Source organism: Uranotaenia lowii, chromosome 1 (genome assembly GCF_029784155.1).
Source record: "Uranotaenia lowii strain MFRU-FL chromosome 1, ASM2978415v1, whole genome shotgun sequence".
In the NCBI taxonomy this organism is placed as follows: Eukaryota; Metazoa; Arthropoda; class Insecta; order Diptera; family Culicidae; genus Uranotaenia; species Uranotaenia lowii.
In genome coordinates this window covers 94,686,541-94,705,443 of record NC_073691.1, presented here as the reverse complement: position 1 = coordinate 94,705,443, position 18,903 = coordinate 94,686,541, and the positions used below count along the sequence as shown (strand labels likewise).

General features: G+C 39.8%; 1 protein-coding gene across 1 annotated transcript; it reads left to right on the top strand.

Moving 5' to 3' along the window:
- The first annotated feature begins 3,500 nt into the window (after positions 1–3,500).
- LOC129755491 (uncharacterized) lies at positions 3,501–12,988 on the top strand. Its single transcript, XM_055752016.1, has 2 exons — positions 3,501–5,048; positions 12,419–12,988. The coding sequence occupies exons 1-2, from the start codon at positions 3,703–3,705 to the stop codon at positions 12,804–12,806; spliced, it is 1,734 nt and encodes a 577-aa protein (XP_055607991.1). The 5' UTR covers positions 3,501–3,702; the 3' UTR covers positions 12,807–12,988.
- Positions 12,989–18,903: the final 5,915 nt, after the last annotated feature.

Sequence of the window (18,903 nt, the reverse complement as noted above, 5' to 3'; positions counted from 1 at the left end):
GAGACGGCACCCAACCAATGGTGATGGAATAGCAGCGTCTAGAATACATTATCTACAATGATATCCTTATCTTCCCAAGGAAGTACTAGCCTCTCCTCGGGTCTGGAGATAACCACACATCCAACTGTTTCTCCGTCTCGACTCTTCGAGACTCAACCTGAGGCCCATCCACATGTTACGGCACAAGGCCCCTCTGTCTGTCGTGAGTCAATCGTATCCGCGAATCGGGGCCAGGAACCTCCCCAAAAGGCAGATCGATCGAAACCCGCTCGAACATTTGGTCGTCACGCATATCGGGGTCGCGACTACCCGATACACGTTCCGACCCTCTCTCTTGCAACTGAGCACTGGTACCAAGTTGCCCAGTCACACCACGTTTTTGTCACACTCGGCACACAACCCGTCGGTAGCTGACTGTACCAAGTGTGACGTGTAGTTCTCTTGGCCGTACATCTACAGGTGTAAGTCTGTAGACACGCTTCCACTCTGCACCACGGGGAGGTGGAACTACGTCGCAGAGCAAAAAAAGAGGTGCTATACTGTCCAGTGCCCAATGTATATCTGCTAATTCAGCGATATACACTGAGCATGGATACTGAAGTTTGTAGGAAGCGCTAGAACTTTGGTTGAAAACTCCAAACCCAGAGCACTCGTCGAATAAAGAACCATCAGTAAAGTACATTTTTTCAGCATTGACGTGTCCATACTTTGCTTCAAAAATCCTGGGAACAATAACAGAACGATGGTGTTCCGGAATCCCACGAATTTCAAGCTGCATGGACAAATCAAACTGGACAGAAGAAATGTCGTAATCAGGGTGAAAATCACGAATGGGGGAGAACGATGAAGGATTAATTTGCATAGACATGAATTCATGATACATATATAGTCATATATCTAGTTTGAAAATTTTGCTCTAGTAGCTTTTCAAAATTTGCAATCACCAATGGGTTCATGACCTCACACCTTATGAGGAACCGGAGAGATAATGAATAAAACCTATCTCTCAGTGGGCCTGCCAAAACCTTGAGACTCATGGTGTGTGTTGAGGGCATACAACCCAGCGCTATTCGAAGACAACGATATTGGATACGCTCGAGTTTAATGAGGTGTGTTTTTGCAGCTGATTGGAAACAGAAACTGCCATACTCCATCACTGAGAGGATAGTTGTTCGGTACAATTTGATAAGATCTTCAGGGTGGGCTCCCCACCAGGTGCCGGAGAAAATTTATCCTTTTCTGGCATTTTCCTTTCAGATACTCAATGTGGGTTCTCCAGGTACACTTGGAATCAAACCAAACCCCAAGTTACTTAAAACACCTCGATTGAGTGATTGCTCTGCCTAGGAGTTGAAGCTGAGGTTGGCATTCGCTCATATTTTACTACGGAGACTAAAAAGTCTGTCGTAATAAAATATCAACGAATCTCATTTCAAGTTTAATAGAATCAAAGTTTTTCAAGTAAAATTCATAACTCAGCCCATCCGGACCGGGTGATTTTTTCTTCGAAGCATTTTTAGCACAGCCAAAATTTCCTCCTCCGATATTGGTATCAATAGGTTAACCTGTTGCTCCTGGGACACCCTGTTTGACAAACTGTTTAACATACTTCCAGGTTCATCAAATCCTTGAGTTGGAACATTTCTTGAATCGAAAGTTCGAGAAAAATATTGATGAATGACACGTTTTAATGAAGAAATATCGGAAATCATCTAGCGTATTAGGATACGATAATCGTTTCTCTGAATCTTTGGTATCTGTCTGCTCTTTCAGTGGGAAGACAATTAGAGAGAGGGGGCGCACATAGGAGTACTCCATGTAAAAAGTGGACCAACACATGTTTTTATCTTTAAAATGATTAAAAAACTTTTTTTCCTTGTTTTCAAGTATACACAACTCATTTTTAACCACAATATCAGTTTCCATAATTTTGGTTTTTTCGGGTCTCTCGCTGCACACTTATCAAATTTTTCTTTTCAAGCAAATTTAAAGGAAACCAGCCGATCAACTATCAGAAATGATGAAAAATACCATTTTAAACAAACAAATCAAACCCAATGAAAAACGATTGTATAACACAAAGTAAATGCAGGACATTTCACAAAGGGCCAGTAAAGTTTTGTCCCGATTTGGCAAGCGGACACCAGAGATGCCATTCTCTACCGAGAAAAACGGAGAACGGAGAATAAAACACCCCCGTGCGATAGCTGCAAATCACCCGGGTGAGATTTTGTGTTCCTCTCCACAGATTATTCGCACCCCGGTTTCGAAAGCCACACACACCTAAGTTCAATAGCTCCGGCGTACGACAATTTGTCACCGTAGAGCACCCCGGTGAAAACACAGAACCGACTGGTTCAAGCCACAAAAAAGCAAAGACAAAAACAAACACGATGGTGTGCATAATAATAGCATCAACAAACGATGAATGTTTCGGGCCAGTGGTTCAGTTTCGTATGTATTGGTAAACGCAACAAGCCAAGCCAGCTGCCGTCGCTGTCGCTCTCCGTGGTGAAAACATTTTTTCACTGTAGTGTGTGTTCGCTCTGTCGTGTTGTTTTTCAGATTCTCTACAGAGGTTCAGTTAAAAATCTCTGCGGTGCGTTTCAGAGAATCTCTACCGAGAATCGAAAACCGAGCACTTCGGTGATTCTCTGTAGAGAAATTGCAAGCCTGGCGGACACTACATCTAAGAGGTACCGGGACAACGGGGTGGATTATGTCGAAAAAGACATCAACCCACCCAACTGCCCTCGATTCCACTCTATCGAAATATATTGGGCAATTGTCAAGCAGAAGATGAAGAAGAATGGTAGGACGACTCGGGATGCAACAGAGATGAAGAGATGGTGGAACGAAATGGCCGTTGAGGTCAACGAACAGGGTGTCCAAACTATACCGGTATATTTCTTAAATTATTTTTCTTTTAAAGTGCAACAAAAAACCTACATTTTGGGTGCAAATTATTTTTATTTCGTTTACATAGCTCCGGATAGACCCGTTTCAATGCGTCCAGATTTAAGATGAACAAGGCTTTATTCAAGTAAACACGATAAATATCAATTTATTCCGCACGTAAGTCTAGCATTTACACCGTCAAGGCAATGTCGTCAACAACATAAGAAAGCATGATTCACGTCAATCAAACTGTAACGATAGAACAAACGTGCTCACTTCCCAGAACGATCCGCACAAAATATCTTCATATTTCACTCCAAACAACCAATAAAACGCATCTTAAGTCACATTGTCACGTCTTCATCGTCGCCGCATTACCATTTCTAATCAGGAATGAAATAACTGACTTCTCACACGGGACCATTGTCGGCAATCAGCATAACTTCCTTCCCGGGGGATTGAGATCGTAACGCCATCCGCCTCTCGGGACAGTAGTGACGGACGATCAACGAGATCACGGATTGTGCGGTTGCCTTAGTTATTTTGCATATAACGAAGCTTCGCTGCCCAGAAAATAAGTCGGATTGCTCGAGCCGTTTTAGTGTAGTTGGCATAGATCATCATCATCATCATTGTCCAGTGTCCAGCATCCCAGTCAAACGAAATCCTCCGACACAATTTATTTAGTAATTTAGTCAAATTCTAGCCGTCGGCGACACTTCGCGCAAGCCACAGGAACACGGCTGTGGAAACAGTTTGTGCGGTTGAGTTATTTTTTTTTGTCTAAGCATCTAAGTACTGAGTATGAGCTGGATTTGGTTGATTGCTTTCCTTGCTTCGCTGGCTGGTGTTGAGCTGGAAAAGAGTTGGGAATGCAAGAGACCTGGCCGATTTCGAGATCCCGAGGAAAGCCAGGATAGTTGCGAGCTCTACGTAACGTGCATTCCGGATCCGGATGAAGGTTTCACCATGCGGAATGATCAATGTGCTAGCGGGTATCGATTTAGTCCCAAGTATCAGCGCTGTTTGTTGGGAGAAACGTGTGACAATCTGGAGGACTTTTACTCGATCGAGTATCAGTGCAAGGAATGTGGTAAATTTGTGAATGTGAAATCTCAGGACTGTCGACAGTTTGTGAATTGTTTGAGGACAACCGATCCGGGTGTGTACATCCCGATCAAACAAAACTGCCCCAAAGGTCAGCTGTTTTCGGCAAAAAGTCTAACTTGTGTGGACAAAAGTGAATATCAGTGCCCATCAGCAGTGCTGAAGTTCTTGTCGGATTTTGTTTGCCTCGGTACGGGAATGTATCCGGATGAGTCAGTGAGAAACTGTCGAGGTTATCGATTGTGTTCAAAGGACGAGAACGAGAAACTAGAATCTAAAAGTTTTCTCTGTGAAAATTATACAATATTTTCGGAAACGGAACATAAATGTGTACCTGCCGATCAGTACGATTGTCCCGATGATGATGATTTCATCTGTCCTGGTATCGGTCGCTACCCGGATAAGAGCTCGAAAATGTGCGAAACCTATCACAATTGCTACGAAAACTCGGAGAAAAAAGTTCGCTCAATGCTGTTCACCTGTCCGGGGAAAACGATTTTTTCCGCTATCACCTCGAAATGTGTAGCTCCATCCGAGTACGTTTGTCCCAGCACGTGGGCAGAGTTGGAGATCAGCGAGGAAGAGGATGCTGTTTGCCAAAGGTCCGGGAGGTTCTCCAACGAAAATGACACCCGCTGTGAGACGTACTTCCTCTGCACCAAGAACACTAAAGGAAGCTGGATCAAAGTACAGCTGAGATGTCCGGCAGGAAATGTGTTCTCAACCATCAGCAATCGATGTGTACATGCGAGCAATTTCAGCTGTCCTGGATCCCCAGCAACAACAACAATCGAAATCGTCGTTTCAACAACTGCACCCACAAGCACCGAGATGGTCACACCTACGACGACATTTTTGCCAGTGCCAGTGGAAACGACTGTGCGGGAGGATCGACCGGAATGTGAAGGAGCAGGGCGATTCCACAATACAAACGATGATACCTGTACCACGTACTATTTGTGTGCTTTAAGCTCGGAAAACATTCTGACGCGCACCTTGCTCAGTTGCCCCGAAGGAACTCTTTTCTCGATCGATCTGAATAGGTAATATGATAGCTCCTCTCACTTCATCAACCTTATTAACTACTACGTGCGTCTCAGTGGTCGAGTGGTTAGCGTGGTAAGACGGTAATCGCTGGTCCACTGATGGCATGGGTTCGATTCCCATCTCGGTACTGGGTGTTAAATGTTAATCTTAAGTTGTCCATGTCATTTATTCAGTCTGTAAAGCCTAAATCGGCTAAGACGGTGTATGTCTTTTTTCTACTGAAACGATACACTAATTGCTCAAATGTCTGCCATCAACCAGATGTTTCCAAAACCATGTTTTCTGATTTTAATGGTTTCGAGAAAACGATCTCAAGACCAATGCTCTACTGCAAACTTGTAGATAATTACCGCCAAAAGGGGTGTCATGCAATAGCGCGGTCAAATGGATCAATTTGAATTATCAGAGGTATCAGAATGGGGGTAGGCTTAATAGCGGCACGTTATCCAAACATACGGGAAAATTGTGCCTAGCCTTTTTTTATCCAAGATTTCATCATTTACCTGCGAAACCTGAAAAACCTATAAAAGGAAGAAATAAATTGAATCTATTTAAGATGGCATAAAGCCTTTCCACTAGGGATAATTAGCATTAAAGCTCTTTTCTACATTCGGTAAGGAATGATAGCATGTCTTTTAAGTTTAATTTCTTAAACTCAGATTCGCCTATAGCGTAAGATCCCAGAGTACGAAAACGTAGACTGGCAAATGAGGGACAGTTACATATAAGATGGAAGGGATCTTCCACATCTAATTCACAACTACCACATACTGGAGATTCAGCACGCTGAATGTTGTGCATGTGATAATTGAGTTTACAATGACCAGAGAGTGCTCTGATCAGGATGCTGCAATGAGATTTACTTAAAGTTAACAAGTAATTCAATATGATTGGTGATGGCTTTTCTAAAAAAAAATTTGTTTGGTGACTAGTGTCCAACTCTTCCCAGTACGTTGGACTGGTCAGTAGAGTGTCCATTTCCCGACCATTTTTGCGTTCCCGGGATTCGGGAAACCTGACGATCCTTTTCCCGGGAAAAATTGAAAATTAAGATTTCAACATGAAGATCTTAACCCTCTACTGCGTAAGAATTGTTATCAATAGGTATTTTTTTATTTGAGGTAGTACCTAGTATTACAAAACATTTCAAACTTTTTAAAGCCTCAAAAATTCAATAAGCAAAGCAAAGACCCAAAAACAAAGTATTTTAACCGACAAACTGGTCTGATTCTAGCTGCAAAAATTTGAAATAATTGAGAATGATTTCTCACTATCGATAGAAGTTAGTTAGCTAGATTTCAGGTTATTCATCAATTAAACCGTAAATTTTCATTTGTTTTACAATGTGTTATTTCTTTTCTGACGATTTTGCTGCTGTAAACAGTATTCGAAACGGAAGTTTTAAGTGATGAGTGTTGCAAAATAAAACATTCAGATTTTTTCCGTAGCGTTTCATCATTGGAATTGTTTAGTTTAAAAAATATTTAAGACTAAGTCATCAAGGGAGAACCTCTGATCACACTGCCATGACACTTAGAACAAAAATTCGACCATTTTCTGGCTAATTTTTCTTGTCAAATTTAGCAGGTTCGCAATACCGACGGTAGGTGGCGTCGGTATTGCGAACCTGCAAAATTAAAAAAAAATGGCCTGAAGGAGAAATGTACCTGTTAAGCCCGATTTTGTCGTAGAAATTGACTTTTTTTTAAAGTAGGGTGGCACTTTCTAACTGGGATAGCATTTCTTTAAATCGATCGATGCACTCTCTGGAATCTATATTACGTACTGTTGAAAAAATTACCCAACAAACAAAATCGAGTGCCTAGTCAGTATGGTCAGTGGTAGAACTATCATTTTCCTTGCTCATTCTGATTTATTTTTCCAATTTAGATCGTGTAAATTTGTAGTAATTTAGCACATTTTACTGGCTTCGGGAATTCCCGGGATTTTTAGGCGTTTCCCGGGATTCGGGAATTCCCGAATTTTTCCAATTCCCGGGAAATCCCGGGTAGGACAATCTAATAGTATTCCGTCTTACGACATAACTTGACGAACATAATTCCTAAAATTCACTCGGTTCATAGCAACCGTTCTCCAATTTCTCGGGCACCCCACGTTCGCTAGATCACGCTCCACTTAGTCTAACTACCTCGCTCGTTGCGCCCCCGCTCGTCTTGTTCCTACCGGATTCGTAGCGAACACCTGTTTTGCAGGACAGTCGTCCGACATTCTCGCAACATGTCCTGCCCAGCGTATCCGGCCAGCTTTCACCACCTTCTGGATACTGGGTTCGCCGTAGAGTCGCGCGAGCTCGTGGTTCATCCTTCGCCTCCACACTCCGTTCTCCTGTACGCCGCCAAAGATGGTTCTTAACACTCGTCGCTCGAATACTCCGAGTGTACGCAGGTCCTCCTCGAGCAATATCCATGTCTCGTGCCCGTAGAGAACAACCGGTCTAATAAGCGTCATATACAGGTTACACTTCGTGCGAGGGCTAAGTCTTCTCGACCGCAGTTGCTTGTGGAGTCCATAGTAGGCACGACTTCCGCTGATAATTCGCCTCCGGATCTCATGGCTGGTGTCATTGTCTGCGGTCACCAGTGAACCGAGATAGACAAAGTCTTCGACTATCTCCAGCTCGTCGCCGTCGATCGTGACCTTGTTATTACTGGACAAGCGGGTTCAGTCGGTCTCGGATCCGCAGGCCAGCATGTACTTCGTCTTGGACATATTAATCATCAACCCAATCCTTCCTGCTTCGCGTTTCAGTTTGCGGTAGATCTCCTCCACCGCCGCAGATGATCTGCCGACTATATCAATGTCATCGGCAAAGCAGATAAGTTGACTGGATCTGTTGAAAATCGTGCCCCGCATTTCGCCCACCGCTCGTCGAATAACACCTTCTAGCGCCACGTTGAACATCATGCAGGATAGACCATCACCTTGTCGAAGCCCCCTGCGCGATTCGAATGAACTCGACAATTCACCCGAGATCCGCACACAGCACTGCGTTCCATCCATAGTCGTCTTGATCAGTCTGATCAGCTTCCCGGAAAAGCCGTTCTCGTCCATAATTTTCGATAGCACGTTACGGTCGATCGTGTCGTATGCGGCTTTGAAGTCGATGAATAGATGGTGCGTAGGGACTTGGGTTCCCGGCATTTTTGGAGGATTTGCCGTAATGTGAATATCTGGTCCGTCGTTGACCGTCCCTCCATGAAGCCGGCCTGATGACTTCCCACGAATCTGTTTGCTTGTGGCGTTAGGCGGCGGAGTAGGATTCGGGACAGCACTTTGTAGGCGGCATTGAGGACAGTGATCGCTCGGTAGTTCTCACAGTCCAATTTGTCGCCCTTCTTGTAGATGGGGCATATTACCCCCTCCTTCCACTCCTCCGGTAGCTGTTCTATGTCCCAGATCCGGACCATCAACCGGTGTAGGCAATCGGCCAACTTGTCCGGGCCCATTTTGATGAGTTCAGCTGCGATGCCATCCTTCCCAGCCGACTTGTTTCTTTTCAGCTGGCGAATGGCTTCCTTAACTTCACTCATCGTTGGGAGTGGCTCCTCTTCGTCGTTAGCTACGCCGGCGATGTACCTTCAACCACCGTCTTGATCTCCTGCATGTGCGCCGTTCAGGTGTTCATCGAAGTGCTGCTTCCACCTTTAGATCACTTCACGATTGTCCGTCAGGATGCCTCCGTCCTTATCCCGGCACATTTCGGCTTGCGGCACGAAGCCTTTGCGGGATGCGTTGAGTTTCTGATAGAACTTTCGTGTTTCTTGGGAACGATGCAGCTGATTTCCACATTTCGACGGGTGCCTCTTTGCACTACTGCCGCCCGCGCGGCATTCTCTTCGTCCATCACCCTCCTACACTCCTCGTCGAACCAGTCGTTCCGTCGAGATCGCTCCACATAACCGATGACGTTCTCCGCAGCACTGTTGATGGCTGTTTTGATGGTATCCCAACAGTCCTCGAGAGGGCCTTCGTCAAGCTCGCCCTCTGCCGGCAGCGCTGCTTCGACTGATTGTGCGTAGTCTGCCGCAACCTCAGGTTGCTTCAGTCGCGCGATATTTAACCGAGGCGGGCGCCGGTTTCGCGTGTTGTTCACTACGGAAAGTTTTGGGCGCATCTTCACCATCACCAGATAATGGTCCGACTCGATGTTGGCGCCCCGACAGGATCTGACGTCGATGATGTCCGAGAAGTGGTCGATCTGTGATTGCGTTTGGTACGGTGATCTCCAGGTGTACTTGTGTGGGAGGCGGTGCTGAAAAAAGGTACTACGTACGGCCATTCGTTTGGAGGCGGCGAAATCAATAAGTCTGAGGCCGTTTTCGTTGGTCAGCTGGTGCGCACTGAACCTTCCAATTGTCGATTTGAATTCCTCCTCCTGGCCGACCTGAGCATTGAAATCCCCTATGACGAGCTTGATATCATGTTTTGGGCAACGGTCGTATTCACGCTCCAGCTGCGCGTAGAATTCGTCTTTGTCGTCACCGGTACTTCCGAGGTGAGGGCTGTGCACGTTGATGATGCTGATGTTGAAGAAACGGCCCTTGATTCTCTACCGGCACATTCGTGAGTTGATCGGCCACCACCCGCTTTTGCATCTTTTCCATCACTATAAAAGCTGTTCCAAGCTCGTGTGTGTTGTCGCAGCTCTGGTAGATGGCACGACCATCTGGATACGTTCGCACCGTGGAGCCCTTCCAGCATACCTCCTGCAGCGCTACGATGTCGAATTTGCGGCTCTTCAATTCGTTGGAGAGCACGTGGGTACTGCCCACAAAATTTAGAGATCGGCAGTTCCATGTTCCAAGTTTCCAATCGCTAGTCCCTTTTCGTCGCGTGGGTCTTTGCTGTTCGTTGTTCGTTGCTTATGTTTTTTGTAGTCACAGGCTCGCAAGGCCCGCAGCTAACCCCACTATCTCGCAGGAGGACCGTCGTGATGTTGCTGTTTTGGGTCCCGAACACCACCAGGACGCTGATGCACTCCGCACGCCGCCCCTGACATGGAGAACAGACGCGTACGAAGCCCCCTGACTCAGTCTGCATGCGACCAAAGCATCCACCGGAGTTGGGTACCCGATCTCCGCTATGGTTGCTCGCACCCCAGCTAGCACCACGGGGAGGTAGAGAATCGGAGTTGCAGACAAGAGGTGATATGACCACTACCCGAAGGTTGGGTGTATGGGGTCTCGAGTTGCACATTGTCTACCGTTCACTAGCCAGAAGAGTAAATGCTTTTAATAGAAATGCTTTTAATAGAAATGAACTTAAACTAATAGAACGGAAGCTTTTGGCTTCGTCGAATGATGATCGTCCCCCTTTAGGGATGAATTTCACGGCTATCTGTCGCCAAAATTTAGGAATATATCCAAGAGCAAAACTGCTTATCATTATTTTTCTTAATATGTGTTTGAAATGATCGAAACCTTTTTGAAGCAAAACTGGAAATAAACCGTCACTCCCAGGAGATTTGTATTGAGCGAAACCATCGATTGCTCATTTGATCGATTCTGTAGTAACTATTTTCCAAGCAAATTGCAACGAATCTAGACTTCCAGAAAATAACTCAGGCTCTATCGATGAATCTTGATCAATACATCCTGGAAAGTGAGTAATGTTTCTTCTTGTTTGGCTTGGAACCAAGCCAAGTTTCCCCCCCTCCCAATGTGATAGTCGCATTTGAAGAATGACTTACGCATAAGGGAAGTACTGGATGAGTCTGCCAATCTGGATTCCAGTCGAGCGCCTCTCTGCAAATCTCGTTTTCATCTCTTCGCAGCGTGTGCCCAATCCATCTCCACTTACGTTCCCGAATCTCGATGTCCAGCGCCTTTTGATGACACCGGCGATGAAGTTCCACGTTTGAAATCCAGTTTTTGAGTCGTCACCGCATATGTGCACCAAGTTTTGCACCCGTACAACAAAGCGGATTTGACGTTTCAGTTGAAGATTCGGATTTTAGTTCGTAGAGACGCAAACGCAAATCGGCCTTTCTGATCCGGGTTTCGATGTCGGTATTGGTACCATCATCAGGCGTTATCTGGCTTCCAAGATACTGGAAGCACTCCACTTTCTTAACCTGTTGTCCAGCTACCACGTAATTGGAACGATTTTCTGTGTTGACTTCCATCTTTGATTTTGAGACCTGCTGCCTGGGAGCTTTCGGTGAGGTCGTCGAGTTTGCTCTGCATGTCTTGTTGTCTTTGGGCGAGCAAAACAATATCGTCAGCCAGGTCAAGGTCGTTCAGTTGGTCCATTGTCGAAGGATTCCACGGCAATCCTCGGTTTGGTCTACAGTCAATCGATCCAGTCAAGATCTCATCCATTACGATGAGCAATTACCGGGATTGGATCAGACACCGTCGTGCAGGACCTTGCACGAAAATGCCTCGTACTGTACTCCGATGAGATGGAATAGTTTCTCTGGGACTCCTCTTCGCCTTAGAGCCGACCAGATATTTTCATGGTTAAGTCGGTCGAAAGCTTTTTCGAGATCAACGAACACCAGCAGAAGAGAGTCCTGGAATTCGTTGATTTGTTCCAGTATGATTCGTAGCGTTGTGATGTGGTCCACACATGATCGTCCGGATCGGAATCCAGCTTGTTGCCGTCGGAGTGTAGCGTCGATTTTCTCCTGGATCCTTTTCAGGATCACTTTGCAGAGTACTTTGAGGGTTGTACAGATCAACGTTGCTCGCCAGTTACCGCACTCTGTCAGGTCTCCTTTCTTCGGGCCAGTCACGCTGGAGAAATTTTGACTATGTGTAGAGCTTTGCCAGTTATTAAACGGAGAAATGTTGACTATGTCGTGCATTATCCGTCATGCGAGTAGCAAGGTTCCGTCAATTGAGTACGGAGCCGTTCGATTGATGAAAAAAACTAGTCAGGTCAAGTGTGATGGGCGAAATCTATCAACCCTGATAAAAACATTGTATTGGTGTGTTTTTTACGCTGTACTTTTAACTGACACGGTATAGTTCGTTCATTATAACAGGTGAAGAAAGTTTATCTAAGTTAATCGTTTATCCTCAACATAATATATGGAATTTCTCATGATGCCGACAAAAATAAACGCCTTCATGTATGCAATGAAGAGTTTTCTGTTTAAAAAACGATTTATGCACAGAAATAACTTTTAATTATTATCATGAAAAAAAATCGTTTGGTTCATTGGCAATCCTTTCATTACAGAAGACAAAAAAATCCTTAGTAAATAATAATTTGGATTCTTGATGTCAACAGACATGATCGTTGATTCTGGACAAAATCAGACATTTAAAGCATGTATTTTCTCAACCTACTTTATTATTCAGTTTAAATAACGGTTGTTTTTTTTTTAATTTTGTTTCAGATGTATTCAAGTCGACGGACACGACGAATGTGTCAGCGGGATCCTCACTGTGACCACGCCAGTGTTCTATTACGAACAATCCGGCGACGGACTGGACAACACGGATAGCGTATCACAATCGTCACAAAGCGGAAGTGAAGATAACGAAATCGACGAGCTGGCAGCGATTCCCACAACGATAACAACGATCCTTGCCACATACTACGAATATCCCTGCACAACAACCGGGCGTTTTGCTGATATCAACTCGGTAGATTGCAAATCCTACTTCCTGTGTAAAGAGAACTATCCCGGATCGATCACTTCTCTGCATCTGAACTGCCCGGAAGGCATGGTGTTTTCAAGAAATATCAACAAATGTGTTATCTCTACCAAATACCTGTGCTGAATCTGACAAAAATCTCCCACTCTCTCCACCCCACACTTTTGATTCACCTTTGATTAAGTATTCCTATAGCTGTACAGTTTTTAGGCAAAAAAAATCTACCAAACTATATAGAGCTTGTAAATTAATATGCCCACATAAAACCTGACGAAAAATAAAAATCCATCATGGCGCATGGGGCGAAACGGTGAAAGTTGTAGTTTCTTTTGGCTTTTCTGTTGTTTTCTTCCATCCAAGTTTAGTTTGAGCCGAACAGCCCGTGATTACTGATTTGGAAAATGATGTGTGGATATAATGAGAGAAAACTTAAGCTCAAACCGTCCATCGACGTCGTCGTCGTCGTCTGCGTCGTCTTTTGATCACACAAAGGCCCGAAATACTTACTTACTTAGTCAGACGAAGCTGTCTAGTTATTAAAGACATGTGTACTTAGTGTAAAGCCGGTTGTTAATTGAACTATTTCAAAACCTTTCGTCAAAAACACGAACGCATTCAACAGACGGCTTTTTTCTTTCCTTTTTTTATTCATGCAATATTGGAAGCTGAACCATAAAGCTCGTATAAAAACAGTTTTTTGATAGGAGCTTAACTGAATAGCTAAGATACTGCCGCTCAATAAATCATTTTTTTCAGGGATCAGAATTCTTAGAAATCCAATTTAGATTCATAAATTGAAGTTACACATCAAAGCTAGAGCCAGCATATTCGAAGAATGTATCCTAAAATCACCGTTTGCGGTTGTTACAAAAATAAGCAAACACATGGGGATTTTTTTTTATTATCTGACGGGTTTGCGACGGGGGTATTCAGATTTTCCCCAAAATTGAAAATTTGGTTCATTTTTGCGACTTAAAAACACATGTATTTTTTCAGATTTCTAACATTTTTATTTTTTGAGTTAGCTTCGGTTAGATTTTTTTGAAAATAAAAAATAACCATTTTTCAAAGCTACATAACTCTGTTGTTTCTCAACGGAAATTATAAAATAGCACATCAAAATGCATTGAAATTTATCAGCTTTCCAAATAGAATAGTTGAAAAAAATTAAATAATGACCTTCAACATGAAAAGTTGTAAATAAACTTTAAATGGCGTCTAAAAGTACCGTCTGCACCACCGAATATTTTGCAAAAAATACCATTGTATAGCTCGATTCATGATGCAACTTTCATCTGAAGACACCAAAGTGGGCCATTAACACCTTGAAGCGTTATGAAAGAAATAATGACAATAAATCTCTTTTTTTGCATCGAAAACAAACAATGGTCGAACAACTGCACTCACATATGGAGATAGCGCGCACTTCTAACAACATGGAAACAAAAGAACTTATCAAAGCTGGTAAAAACACTATTTTTTCGTCCTTTTCAGACCGCCCTTACTCGCATAACAGTCCCATATGAATTTTCGCCATTTTAGGTCAACATAAGGCTTCAACATTAAACACTAAAAAAAGAGGTTTTGTTCTAGGAATTTCGAAAAAAAATATCAATTCGTGGCTGTTCTATATGATATACCTGAATAACAGTCCCATATGTGAAATACCACGGATTTGTTTACTTTTCAATGTTTCTTTCGGCGAAATAGTCTTTGGTTTATTGCTTTGAATCATTTAAACATTTTTTTAACTCACTTGATGTCGAATGATGCACACTAGTTTTCGAAGGCAGGTCTGACTTTCTTAGGAATGGCTTCCTGAGCGAAAAACTATCGGATGCAATAAAAAATCGTAAAAAGATTCAACTTACAATGTGGAATTCATGATATTTTTTTTGCAAAAGTATGTTTCTTTTTCTGACAATTACATTTAGAAGTTCAAAAATGATCAAATTTAAGTCTTAGAAAGTAGCTTGGTGAGAAAAATATATTTTGTATGGGACTGTTATGCTAGTAGATTCGAAAAAGGTTTCAAATATGGTCGATTAACAGTCCCATAATGAATAAAAATGGTGCTCTCGACCTTACCAATAACCCAATTTCGAAAATTTCAGGCCTAACGATTTATCATGACAACCTAGAAACGATTTTCGTCTATGCTGAAAGTGGTGGTCACAATTTAAAAATATATTCCAAAACAGAAAAAGCTGATTGTCTCGCTTGCTTATTTTTGTATATGGGACTGTTATGAAAGAAAGGGCGGTAGATTGTTGCAGCTTAACTGACTTCATGTTATATCCAAAAATCTAATAACGTATTCGTTTATACCCAGTTTTGCACCAAGTCACAACAAGTTATGCACATTTTACTGTCATTTTTAGAAGTTTATGCGCTAAGTTTTGCATCCGTAATTCATCAGATTTGATTTAAAATGGACGGTGGAACACTGAAGATTCGTGTGTGAGCGATCGAGGTAGCAAAACACTTACGACGAATTATGTCCGTTCTAGTATGGTAAACCTCTAAACTGGGCGAATGTAGAAAACGAATACGGTAAAAGTATCATATTTTCATCATTTTACAGCCTGGGCTGGCCATACTGAGCTCTTTGATTATTTCTACAACATTTGTGCCACTTTCTCATACTTTTTTGATCAATGGGAAAGGATTTTGGTGTCCAGTGCTTAGCTCCCGATATAAAAACTATGTAAAGCACGTCTACATTTCATTTTTTTAATCACATTTTTGTGAAACACAGGGACTGAACCTTCTACTATTGGCATTGATTATGCTTCACAATGATCTTTGATCGAAAAATAAATAAGTTATATATCATATGACCAGGTTGTAAAAGCAACATTCCCATTATTAGTTATATCACTTAAACAATACGATACTCAGAATTTTGGTTCAAATTTAAAGTCAGTTTTGCTGCAAACACTCTACAAAGCACGAAAAAGTAGTGTTTTTACCTGCTTTGGTAAGTTTTTTTGTTTCCATATTGTTAGAAGTGCGCGCTATGTCTATATGTGAGTGCAGTTGTTCGACCATTGTTTGATTTCGATGCAAAAATACAGATTTATTGTCATTATTTCTTTCATAACTCTTCAAGGTGTTAATGGCCCACTTTGGTGTCTTCAGATGAAAATTGCATCATGAATCGAGCTATACAATGGTATTTTTTGCAAAATATTCGGTGGTGCAGACGGTACTTTTAGACGCCATTTAAAGTTTGTTTACAACTTTTCATGTTGAAGGTCATTATTTAATTTTTTTCAACTATTCTATTTGGAAAGCTGATAAATTTCAATGCATTTTGATGTGCTATTTTATAATTTCCGTTGAGAAACAACAGAGTTATGTAGCTTTGAAAAATGGTCATTTTTTATTTACAAAAAAATCTAACCGAAGCTAACTCAAAAAATAAAAATGTTAGAAATCTGAAAAAATACATGTGTTTTTAAGTCGCAAAAATGAACCAAATTTTCAATTTTGGGGAAAATCTGAAGACCCCCGGCGCAAATTGTCAGATAATAAAAAAAAACCCCCACATACAAAATAGAAATTTAGAATGTAAATTCCGAGTCAGGATTCGGAACAAGACGAAAATAACACAATAGTCAAAATTTCAAACTGACAGAAATCGTTAAAACCGTCAACATTGTAAAAATTGTCAAAATGGTCAAAATTGTCAAAAATGACAAATTTGTCAAAATTGTCAAAATTGTCAAAATTGTCAAAATTGTCAAAATTGTCAAAATTGTCAAAATTGTCAAAATTGTCAAAATTGTCAAAATTGTCAAAATTGTCAAAATTGTCAAAATTGTCAAAATTGTCAAAATTGTCAAAATTGTCAAAATTGTCAAAATTGTCAAATTTGTAAAAATTGTCAAAATTGTCAAATTGTCAAAATTCTCAAAATTAACAAAATTGTCAAAATTGTCAAAATCGTCAAAATTGGTCAAAACTGTCAAATTGTCAAAATTGCCAAAATTGTCAAAATTGTCAAACCTTTCAAAATTGACAAAATTGTCAAAATTGTCAAAATTGTCAAATTTGTCAAAATTGTAAAAATTGCAAAACTTATAAAAATTGTCAAAATTGTCAAATTGTCAAAATTGTCAAAATTTTCAAAATTTTCAAAATTGTCAAAATTTTCAAAATTGTCAAATTTGTTAAAATTGTCAAAATTGTCAAAATTGTCAAAATTGTCAAAATTGTCAAAATTGTCAAAATTGTCAAAATTGTCAAAAATGTCAAAATTGTCAAAATTGTCAAAAATGTCAAAATTGTCAATATTGTCAAAATTGTCCAAATTGTCAAAATTGTCAAACTTGTCAAAAATGTCAAAATTGTCAAAATTGTCAATATTGTCAAAATTGTCAAAATGGTCAAAATTGTCAAAATTGTAAAAATTGTCAAAATTTTCAAAATTGTCAAAATTTTCAAAATTGTCAAAATTGTCTAAATTTTAAAAATTGTTAAATTTGTCAAAATTGTCAAAGTTTTCAAAATTGTCAAATTGTCAAAATTGCCAAAATTGTCAAAATTGTCAAACCTTTCAAAATTGACAAAATTGTCAAACCTTTCAAAATTGACAAAATTGTCAAAATTGTCAAAATTGTCACATTTGTCAAAATTGTAAAAATTGCAAAACTTATAAAAATTGTCAAAATTGTCAAATTGTCAAAATTGTCAAAATTGTCAAAATTGTCAAAATTGTCAAAATTGTCAAAATTGTCAAAATTGTCAAAATTGTCAAAATTGTCAAAATTGTCAAAATTGTCAAAATTGTCAAAATTGTCAAAATTGTCAAAATTGTCAAAATTGTCAAAATTGTCAAAATTGTCAAAATTGTCAAAATTGTCAAAATTGTCAAAATTGTCAAAATTGTCAAAATTGTCAAAATTGTCAAAATTGTCAAAATTGTCAAAATTGTCAAAATTGTCAAAATTGTCAAAATTGTCAAAATTGTCAAAATTGTCAAAATTGTCAAAATTGTCAAAATTGTCAAAATTGTCAAAATTGTCAAAAATGTCAAAATTGTCAAAATTGTCAAAATTGTCCAAATTGTCAAAATTGTCAAACTTGTCAAAAATGTCAAAATTGTCAAAATTGTCAATATTGTCAAAATTGTCAAAATGGTCAAAATTGTCAAAATTGTAAAAATTGTCAAAATTTTCAAAATTGTCAAAATTTTCAAAATTGTCAAAATTGTCTAAATTTTAAAAATTGTTAAATTTGTCAAAATTGTCAAAGTTTTCATAATTGTCAAAATTGTCAAAATTGTCAAAATTTTCCAAATTGTCAAAATTGTCAAAATTTTCAAAATTGTCAAAAGTGTCAAAATTTTCAAAATTGTCAAAATTGTCAAATTCCAAATCTGTCAAATTTGTCAAAATTGTCAAAATTGTCAAACCTTTCAAAATTGTCAAAATTGTCCAAATTGTCAAAATTGTCAAAATTGTCAAAATTGTCAAAATTGTCAAAATTGTCAAAATTGTCAAAATTGTCAAAATTGTTAAATTTGTCAAAATTGTCAAAGTTTTCAAAATTGTCAAAATTGTCAAAATTGTCAAAATTTTCCAAATTGTCAAAATTGTCAAAATTTTCAAAATTGTCAAAAGTGTCAAAATTTTCAAAATTGTCAAAATTGTCAAATTCCAAATTTGTCAAAATTGTCAAATTTGTCAAAATTGTCAAAATTGTCAAAATTGTCAAGAGTGTCAAAATTGTCAAAATTGTCAAAATTGTCAAAATTGTCAAAATTGTCAAAATTGTCAAAATTGTCAAAATTGTCAAAATTGTCAAAATTGTCAAAATTGTCAAAATTGTCAAAATTGTCAAAATTGTCAAAATTGTCAAAATTGTCAAAATTGTCAAAATTGTCAAAATTGTCAAAATTGTCAAAATTGTCAAAATTGTCAAAATTGTCAAAATTGTCAAAATTGTCAAAATTGTCAAAATTGTCAAAATTGTCAAAATTGTCAAAATTGTCAAAATTGTCAAAATTGTCAAAATTGTCAAAATTGTCAAAATTGTCAAAATTGTCAAAATTGTCAAAATTGTCAAAATTGTCAAAATTGTCAAAATTGTCAAAATTGTCAAAATTGTCAAAATTGTCAAAATTGTCAAAATTGTCAAAATTGTCAAAATTGTCAAAATTGTCAAAATTGTCAAAATTGTCAAAATTGTCAAAATTGTCAAAATTGTCAAAATTGTC